The following is a 10,681-nucleotide window of genomic DNA, read 5'->3' as shown; positions in this document are numbered from 1 at the left end:
ACTGGTTTTGCCCATTTTCTTTATAGAACAGTAATCTAGTCTCCCTTCCCTCTTAGTCTAGTCAAGAAGTTACACTAGATAAAAAAAAAAGCCTGCCTTCCTTCTGTATGCAATTGAAAGATTGGTTTCAGTGGTGTATGACCAATTCAAGCTTGTCCAGAGATTAAATTCCACATTAATTTTGATAAAAATAAGATTACTTTCATACTTTTAAATGAAGTTAATGATCAAATGTATATTTTGCTCTAGCATATCAGTACATAAATGGATGTTTCACATTAAAATAATAGCTATTGCAACATTAAAATCCATTTTTTTCAATTTAAATTAGTACTAAATAGCTTCTTTATAGAGCATAAAATTAACAGCAAAACAATACGCATGTACTAATATTCTGCTTACCCCAAATAACTACATATACAAGTTTTAGCACTATAATGCTTCCCATGGAAATCATTCCTCCTCAGTCCTAGTAGCAGTGTAATAAAAACCCACCCTCCCTTGAATTCCGCATTTAAGGAAAAACCATTCTTCAAACTCTTTTACCTCAAATTGAGTAATCAAAGCATTTGGTGACTTTACTTTTAACAGGTAAAAAACCCCTCCATGTAACAAACAAAAATCCCCATCAGAGTAAAGACTGTCATTAAAACAAGCATTTGAAATAGAATAGTTCAAAGGAACTTATTTTTCTTTAAAGATAACTAAGTTACAGAGTTAAGGCCCAAGCAGAAACAGTAGAAATTTAATTAACACAGTAAACTCTCAAAAGAAACATAATATTCTTTTCTCAAACTTTGAATCCTATCAACGTTTATGACTATTGAGCAGCTATTCTCTACAGTTACTAAGTTAGCACCCATTCTCTTCAAGTATGGGCCGTGGTTTTATATGCTTTATTTACATTTGCAGGCAACTTTTGGATTTTTTATTTCCACAGGCACTTTATTCATTAAAAAACACTCTCCTTGCCAAAAGAATATTGAAAATATTTGAAATCTCTGAGTTAGACTAGTGCACTGAAACATGTTTTTGTAACACAGCAAATGCTAAGGCTAAAAAAACACAGTCAAGTGCATGTCACATGCTCGCAAAGGCTTTGTTTTTTGCAGGGCATTCAAACCTGCAGCCATTTATCTCTTTATATTTCTGTAAATATTGCACTTTTTTTTTGTAAATTAAAAAACAAAAGCCCTTTTTCTCTGAAGCATCTAGTAATTAAGAGATAGGAAAGTTATATTTCAATGTGGCTTAGGACTGTTACGGATGACTTTGTTCTATCTTTGGCTCTTCCACGTGTCCTACTATTAAAGCAGGCACTGAGACAAGTAGCAAGACACAATCTAGACTATTGCTACTAGATTATCCCTCTTCACTCAAGAAAACCCCCAGCAGCTCACCCTGATTTTATCTCAGATGATGGGTTTCTGCTTTAAATTAAGTTACTTTAGCCATGGAATATTCTTTGCATTGACACAGAAGTTCCATAAAATAGATCTTTTACAAGCCCATATTCCTTGACATGCAAGGTGTATGTGATTCAAGAGAACTTATTACAGTATATGAAAGAGAACAGTTTAGGGACCAAAACCTCAGAGCACTACTACTTTAGAGCAGAGGAATGTGCTGCAGTGTTCCAGGCTGCACCCTGCTGACTCACCAGGGTGTACCTGGACATGGCATCCACTCTGCCAGGTTCACGTGTCCATATCAAATAGAGCATATTTATTTCAGAGCTGATTACAGTAGGCTTGCCGTATGTGTCACAGGCAGGCACTTTTACAACTGCAAGTTGACATGTAAGGGGCCTTTAGAAAGAAACAGAGTATTGGTATTCTCCATGGGTAGAAAGTGTAGGTACTGCTGCCCAAAAATGCCTCCTGAAAAGATTGGGAAGTGCACTGTCCTTCATTATATACAAAAAAATTCATAACCAAAGGCAGGGAGGGAAGAGAACAACAACTTCTGCAACAGAAGGCACAAGAGTTTTTTGTCTTAAGAGAACGTTGCTTGTGAAGCTTTCAAACAAAGCTAGAAAGTTACATTGCTGTTCCACAATCTAAATAATCTAGTTTAACGTCCTTTAATGGGTTTTTATAATGTCCTACAATGAACAGCCTTGATAATTACATCAAATTTCAATTCTGTTCTTTAGATATGGTTACATGGTCATGTTCCTTCACAAGTTTGTTTTTTTGAAATTTCAGCAAAAGGTGGATCTACCCTGCATAATTGGTGTTCTCCTGCTGCAGCTTTTGTGCATTTCGCATCCTCTCTGTCTCTGAGGCTTCAACAATGATGATGAAGCCAGAGGATGATTTTCTTTAAACTACTAGCTTGCACCTTAATCCTGCCAACACAACTCTTGTATTTCATACTGAGTTTCAGAAGACTAGCTATCTTAAGAATGTATGAAAACTTAGACTTGGACATGTAGTTTAGACCAACATATACACTCCTAATGTTTTCCTGCATTGAAATACTTACTTTGTTTGCAGTTTTTATATAAAATAGAAATAGAAAAGGGTCATTTATATTAAAAGCATCTGGAACGGGCTCAAAAAGTAGAGAAATTTTGCTTTATTGAAAAGATGTCAAAACAGCTTTCCTTAGTGTTCATGGGTAAGAAGAGAATACCAGCTCTTAATAATATCTGAGATCATTAGCACCATAAATGGATATAGGTTTCTGATTTTTAAAGGTATGGGTGGTCATGTAAGTAGTCCAAAGTATTGCATTTGTCAGTACACAGGCTGACTACAAAATATTTCTACTTGTATGTGCCAACTAAACAACATAAGACAACTTCTTTAACATGTTTTTACCAAATTCATGGCCAACAATGCAAATGATCATGACAGATAGCACCTTTGGAGACAAAAGCTAAAAGATGCTCATGTTATTGCTTTTTTTTTAAAGTACAGCTAGTGCAATAGGGTTTTTTGGGGTTTTTCTTTTTTTTTATACAGTGAACAGATTGCAATATCTTACAAATCACAACTCTAGCTCTAAGTCTCTCTTGCACGCATACAGCAAACCACAACACTCAGTTACCTAACCAAAATAGCTGACATCAGCTATAAAGTGTCATCCTGAAAGTTTCACAAGATAAAAGTCAACTCTTGCTAACTGTGAAAAATTTATGTAAAAATGAGGTCCAGTTTGCAAACCTTAGTGGAAACTACAGCACAAAAGGTCTTTAAGTATTATCATTTGTTATTGTAGCATTATGCTGTGCAGTGTTTGCAGAACTGGACCCTAAAGCCATAAAAACCTGCCATTTATTAGCTCCTTATCGTGCACGCATTACAGCATTCCTACATTATCAGGTAGGGTTCCTCAGCAGCCAACAGCTTTTCTTGCCTAATTTTTCCAAGGTTGGATATATAGCTCCAACCTATGTACAGAACTACAGATTCAAGCTAGGAGAAATCATGCAAGAAAAGCTGTCGGCCAATGAGTATGAAAACATGTTGCAGTTAAAAGCAAAGTCTCCTGCAGTGTTTTTACATAAGTCTTTACAGTTTTCAAAGTCACATGGAAAGCACGAGAACATCAGCCATCAGACCATTATTTCTGCTTTTACTTTCAGGTTCCTTGGTATGACCCTGACTTCACGAAGCTGCCAGAACTCATCTTTTTCACATCTCACACATGCTCTCCTGAATCAGGAAAACAAACACAAACAAACATACTGAACATTTAAAGAGCAAGAACTGATTCCTGAGAGAAAAAAACCAAAGTATGTCCTAGCATGTTAGGGTTTGTATTTAAAAATACTTTCAAGTCTCAAATTGTGCAAAGATGTGTCTGACAAGAATGCCTTTTGGCTTTAGGGTTAATTACAGAGTCTTCTCAAACGTAAATCCTACTCTTCTGTATTGAGCCATTTAGAAGAGGCAGACATAGTGAGACAGGAGCCCAGATCAGCACAGGCTTAAGTGTAAGCAGCATTTTGAGTGGCAACAAATTATGAAAAAAGTGGAATGCAAACTCAGTTTTTAAAGAAATAAAGCACTCATAACAAGTTGGTCAAAATGTAAGAGGGGCTGGAGTTCAGTAATATTGTTCATACACAAACACTTCAATGGTAAAGGTAAAAGTAAGCAGGGAGATAATTTCCTCTTGATATTCTCAGCGCTCCTATCATCTCGAATGAAAAAAAACCCAGTAATTTAAAAAGCAAACAGACCCATTCATTTTAAATGGAACTCACATGCTTGAAGTAACCCCAAATTTTATGCTCCCTTGAATTAGAACACAGCTCTCCAATGACTGGTTTTACAGAGATCTGCCTTTTCAGCCCTTTTATACTTTTCTGATTTGCAAGTGACCTTCACTACACTTTTTAGCTATTGCCACCTTTGGTACTGTGCTCTCAGTCTGAAAGGAGCTCAAAATGACAAGCCAAGATGGTTCACAGCCTACTATGTAAGTACAACCTAGTTCACCTTCCCAGAGAAGCCTCCGTACTGAATCCAACACTGCACATGCCACAGGGGCCCCTCTCTGCACACATGTGCCTGCACGGTGCCTGGGTGCCCACCTGCTCAAGATGCTTTTACTTCAGACTAGTTTTTGACTGCTTCTTCTTTTAATTAAAAAAAAAAGAACAAAAAACCAAAAAACCAAACCAAATAAACCCCCTCCCCCAAAGAAACCAAAACCAAAAGTCAAATATTCAGCAAAGTTACTTTGCGAAAAGTCATCTCAATTGGCACAAATGAGATTCTTCTGTAGTAATTCTTTGCAGTGTCACAAATGCTAACATCTTAAAAACCTTGCTATGCTCAGGGCAAATGCAGGAGCTGACATAATTATACAGGCACAGCTTGAAAGAAGAGTATTTCTCCTAGAAGAAACCCATGCATAGACTCCTTAAAAACATCTTAGGCACTGTATACAATGGATCTACTTTTTTTTCATTGGTATTTACCAGAACTAAAACCAGTTATGTTCAACCATACAGCAAGCAAAGGACAAAAATAGTCACTCCTCATCTAGGGGAAGGACTGGGCCAACCACTACAGAATAATATGAAAAAGTGTGAACACTAAGTATAATAGTATAACACAGCATCTTTTTTCAGCTATAGTACAGATAAGACTGCAGGTAGCATGCAGTCAATATAATTTTAGTTCAAAAGTCACACACTGCTCCTTCCAGCAAGAGAGCTGCTTTGCTCTTCTCTCCTACCTAGTTTGCATCTTAAAGGTTAGTGCACAGCAAAGAGCCACAGAAAACAAACTGCTAACTCTTTGCTAAACTCCAAATCCTTTGTAATTAAAACATTTTCACTGAAAACAATTAAAATCTTCCTGAGTTTTTCATCACCAATTTACATTAGGAGAGAAGGAATCTTCAACACCAGTATTTTAGATACACATTAGAGACTGCCCAGTATTGTTACTCCATCTTAAAACATCATTCAGGCACTGAGTGTTTTGTTCAGAAAGATGAGTTCAGAACTAGAATGTTTCCCTACAATACACAAGCTATCTGTATCTAGCCTGACATTCTCGTGTGCTGCTTTCTAGGTTAATAAGACTTAATCAAACAGTTAAATCCATGGAAACTTAAGCCAACTAGAAAAAGCTTCAGTATGTTTTAAGCATTGCAGCACTTTGTTCTTGTTTTAGAAGCTATTAGTGAGAGCTTGAAGGAACAACTCACAAAAAATTGCTAATTATATTTAAGTATTTTAAAATCTCCAAGCATCTCTCAGACTTGCGTTTTATTTTTACACTAAGTTATGAATGAGAACCAGCACAGATACACAGCTGTACTGTAGAATGAAGTACTTAACATTGCCTATTTCCTTAAAGGCTTTTTTTTTCAGCACTATTACACAAAAAAACAATTTATTTCTACATTACTTAGAAGTTAGGTGTAGTTTTAGCTCAATTTCGTGTAAAAAGCAATATATGATCACCATCTACTTCTTTGTTTTCATCTGTCTTTTTCTTGTAAATACTAGAACAAAAGCCTTTGTCCTGTTTCACAGCACTTCTTTTTGGACACTGGGAAGCATAATAAAGTAGCATATGAAGGCTTACTTATAAGCAAAGTTACTTCAGTGACATGCTAGGATATTTTTCTCATGTGCACTTAAGCAGCAACACTCATTTGAGTGGAGCCCAACAGAAGTATTTATTTTTAAGATCCCTTTCCTCAGTAACTGAATTTAAGATGTTGATTGTACAGTGGCTTGTATAGAATGTTTCAGAAGTGTTCAATCTTACAGTATCACTCTAATTTTATGTGTTCATAGAAGAGTTCTGGCTAAGTCCAAATCATGGGTATTGTAAAAATATCAAGATGACAATGGAGTTAGTTAACTAGTAGTTAAGTCTACTAGTAAGGAAAAATGGTTTCAGTGCATCTGATAGATTGGACATGTTTCCAAAATTACCTCATGAATCTTTAAGATTCAAGGTTTATAAGTTAAAAAAAAACCCAAACAAAACAAAGAGCTATGGAAAAGTTCATTTAAAGTAAATGGAAAGGCTTCACTTTGCACTGCACTTTATGGACCCGTCTCCAGAACTGTAAATCATACTTCACATCTACTGAACTGAGCAAGAGAATTCAGGTCAGTACCAAACAACTTACCATAAACTGTCTAGCCAGACACTAACGATGGGAGAAAGCCATACCTTGAACAGATTCCGATTTAAGACACTGGTAAGTGGATTTGCAATAATCCAATTAAGAGATTGCTCTCTCATATCTTAGAAGACTTCCCAGTTCTGTCCCTGTTACTGAACTTATTTCTCTATTACATGAAGGTAGTGCACCTTAGCATATACAGTCTTGATTTATTTTTTTTTTTAGTTTCCTTCTCCCTCACCCTTTAAGGAGGGAAGCAAATGCAGTACTTGAGTTCATAGCAACGTTTAGCACAGCTATTTTTGCTACTACCCCACCTGTAGCAATCTTTCCAAGAAAACTGCAATGAAGGATGGCTAATCCATAGTACCACTTATGACCACATGGGAGTGCTAAGCACATACCAGAAAAAAAAAAGTGTCCTTTTACAGGGGTTTCAAGTATATGTTAATCATTTCTAGCATTAAAATTAAACATCTATAGCATGACCACTTAGGAGCACATTTCTTTAAATCCTGAAAGTTAACCTGTTACATCCAGGTTTAAATTTAGATGAGGCATTTCACAAAGCTTGTTTCATAAACACAAGGCAACTAAGTCATACTGATATGCCAGGTGTACAAGTGTAGAGTTTAGTTCTTGGGTTTGGGTTTTTTGAAGTGTCTGGAAAGTTCAACATGTAAATGCTCTTCAGCAGAGAGAAGGAGCATGTTATAGTCACAGCACAGGTGCAGCCCATATGACACCTGTAAGAAATATTGTAACTAGGAAAAAATAAGTAATGACAGGTTGCAAAACATTGGGCATATACAGTCCAAATAATGTACTAATAATTTGATTGTAGGCTTAAGTTCAAGTTTCTCCTTTTTACCTACTGCAATCCTTTTTCCTCTTAGGATGAAACTATATTTTCAGCTTCATGGTATTAATATACAACAATCAGTAAGATCTTAAAATTAGTAATTTTCATGAAGCAGTTGTGGCTTGTATTAGATAAACTACTATAGCAGTAAGAATCAGCATGTATGATTACTTACCCCATTTCATCACCCTATATATAGGCCTAAACAATCTTCAAATACAACTATACCATCCAAGTTTGCAAAAGCAATTAAAAGCTATTGAGAGAATAGCAAACTGGTGCTTTCTGCTAATTAAACACTACCCCCCACACACACACCCCCTTCTGAGGGTTTGGATACAACGGAGAAATATTAAGCACTTATGGAAGGGCTGAGCCAGAACAGGAATCAAGTATTTTAAGCTCGAGCTGCCACTTAAACTTTCCTTTTGTATTACAATAGAAGTTGCTATCAAATTCAGCAGTATAAGGAAAGCCCAAATGACTCCATGAAAGCAGAGTCTTCACTTGGTTCTATTGCATCACTCACATTTTTTTCCTTCCAGAAATAAGAATAAGCATAAAAAACCCAAAACACCTCATCTTGCACGAAGTTCTACTTTGCAGATATATTACAGAAATCCCACTGAGACACGGTGGTGGTTATGCAATTAGCTATCTGGACTACCTAAGTATTTATTTTTCAGCCACCAGATGAAAACCACTGTTTAGGCTCCTCCTGTAAGGCTTCTTCTAATCATGTTAATTTTCAAGGTATGGTTACCAATAATGAAATCTGTTCATAAATCCTAAAAGACAGTATTACTACAGGTGGCTTAACATGACCATATTTAGGATATCACAAAGCTTAGATTTAATCTTTAAAAAATTATGCTCTATGAAGTAGTACTAAAATAACAAGTATCTTGGGAGATTTACTGACTGACATTGAACAGACTCATTCATATGACAGAGAAAAAGGACTCATAAGTGTTTGATACTGGCTTTTTAACTGTTCAAAGTCTGCTAGGAGCAAGCAAATGGAAGCATAGTTATGCCCATACACACACAACTTCAGGGGCATGTTATCAGAGTCTACTAAGCTCATTTTAAATAACAAAACCAAACATCAGCAGAACTTCTTTCTTAGCTAAGTTTTACCAAGGATGTAAGGAACATTTTTTATTGTATTATTTTGATAATGCACAAAAATACTCATGTACAACAAGAGCAATGATCCCCTTAGCTGAAAAAAAAAATCATATTTTAATACTATTTCATTTTATAACTTTAACTGAACTTTTTAAAAGGAAGTTGTCATAATTTAAATTGTGTTCACACTTGTCAGTCAATTCAAGACATTCTTAATATTAAGCAGCATTTCCTTTATATTAGTATCACCTCAACACTTGGTGCAGTTTTATTTTTGCATCAGGTTTCACTGAAAATTGGAAAACAATATTGAATTAACTGCAGAAATTAATCCAGAATAAAAATGGTTAAACATGGTATGCTAATTTTCTACTTTGCTTTCCCAACAATACAAAACATAAACCAACAAGAACCTGGTAGCAGTTAATTTGTGGTTTTGTTACATGTTTACCCGATGCTAATTTCCCACTTTCTCAGACAACTTGTTTAACTAGACATTTTAATTGGACTGAAACCCTGGGGAAAAAAGGAACCTACATGTGAGTTCTACAACAGTGTAATTTAATATGAAAGGGTTTTTGGTTATACTTGAAGAAATGCTGCTGTTGTAGGTATTTACCTTGGCATGTTTTTGTTTGGAGGGTTTTCTTTCAAAGTAAAGTCACAGAAACATGTGCCAACAGGTAAAGAAAAAAAAAATTCAACGCAGAACTATGGCTCCCAAGCAAACTTGCTACACAGCTTCAGCAAGAGATAGCTACTAAAATTAAAATTAAATTTTAAGTGTAGCCTCATTTTGGACCTGGCCTTCCATTCCTCAAGCAGGTGAGAGCTGTGGGACTTTCACCTGCATGAAGAACTCTATGATCACTCTTCCCAGTAAATAACTTCGTTTAGTGTGTGCTTTTGTGTGTATATGCATGTACATACACTGATAGGCACTGTATAGCTATATACACAAGGCCAACTGTAATTAAAGATTTTTGAAACTGTGTCCCTTATTAAAAATAAAATTTTAGGCTCCTTGACCTCTGATGTTAGCAGCTATTTCTAATTAGCAAAGTCATCAGGTAGCACAACAGTTTAAATATAAAATTACTAATAAAAATGTAAAAATTGGTATATAGTAGAATACATGGGAGATAATAGTGGTAAGCAATATTTTAGGGTCATAAGATATTCATACCCCCAGTGTGTAAAAAAAGTCAGACTCGCTTCCAGCTGTACCAGTCATGCAAAGGCCTTACCTTCATTAGCAAGAATAATGCAACAAACCACTTCCCACTATTGTGTTATTTTTTTATATACCTTGATACGCCAATATCGTGCCTTTACAATTGAGCATGTTTTTGCCCTTATGCACTCCAGAACTCTGAAGATGAGACTTTTGGGTGCTTCTGTGGATGAGTGATAGTTAGTAATGAAAGTGTTACTGTAGTCTTTGGCACCTCTATCTCGTTAGTAAAGCAAAGTCCTGCTCCATTTTTTTTAATAAAAAAATCCCATCAGTGGTGCATTTCATTAGCTCTGAGGAGTAGAATAGGTCTGTACAGCCTGATGATAAGAAAACATCTGAAATGGCAATATATATGTGTCTATAATTGTCTCTTCAATCAATTGCACAGAAGCTTGGTCCACTTCTTCAGTTACAGTAGAGTCCTCTTAAGAACTTTGGTTACAGCATTAATGTTTTGGTAAAAAACAAAACAAAAGAAAACAGAAAAAAAACCACAGAGCAGATGCTTTCCTTCATTTCTTCAGGTAGATTTTTCATTGTCCTCTCCTGTCTTCTGAACCCGTGAATACTTTTTGCATGAAGATTTGAAGCAGCTGGGAGGCCAAGATATTGGCCAGGAAAAGCTGCAAGGAACAGAGCCTTGCACATTCTTCTCGAAGAAATAAAATATTGGATACCACCATGCTCGAGAGAGAAAATTCGTCTGCGAAGAAACCTTTAAAGTCTGTATTGGCACAAGTAGATGAAGAGGAAAAGGAAACAGACAGTCAGTTTAGAGCATTATAATCAATTATATTGAGTCAAGACAACTACAGAAACGCATTTCCGCAAAGACAATGAGC

At 35.8% G+C, this 10,681-nt stretch overlaps 1 protein-coding gene across 7 annotated transcripts in view; it reads right to left on the bottom strand.

The window, feature by feature from the left end:
• Positions 1 to 1,174: 1,174 nt before the first annotated feature.
• SGMS2 (sphingomyelin synthase 2) overlaps positions 1,175 to 10,681 on the bottom strand; it is a 58,236-nt gene continuing 48,729 nt past the window's right edge. For 6 of the 7 annotated variants that reach the window (XM_017833514.1, XM_017833511.1, XM_017833516.1 and 3 more), the window contains exon 6: positions 1,175 to 10,563. In XM_017833514.1, the coding sequence (XP_017689003.1) occupies positions 10,360 to 10,563 (204 nt within the window). In that variant the 3' untranslated portion in view covers positions 1,175 to 10,359. The remainder of the gene's footprint in view (positions 10,564 to 10,681) is intronic. The other variant, XM_017833510.1, reaches the window with a different exon arrangement.

The sequence above is a fragment of the Lepidothrix coronata genome, unplaced genomic scaffold (assembly GCF_001604755.1).
Source record: "Lepidothrix coronata isolate B3197 unplaced genomic scaffold, Lepidothrix_coronata-1.0 Scaffold215, whole genome shotgun sequence".
Taxonomy (NCBI): Eukaryota; Metazoa; Chordata; class Aves; order Passeriformes; family Pipridae; genus Lepidothrix; species Lepidothrix coronata.
Note: the sequence above shows the minus strand (reverse complement) of the source record. Positions and strands in the feature narration are given on the sequence as shown.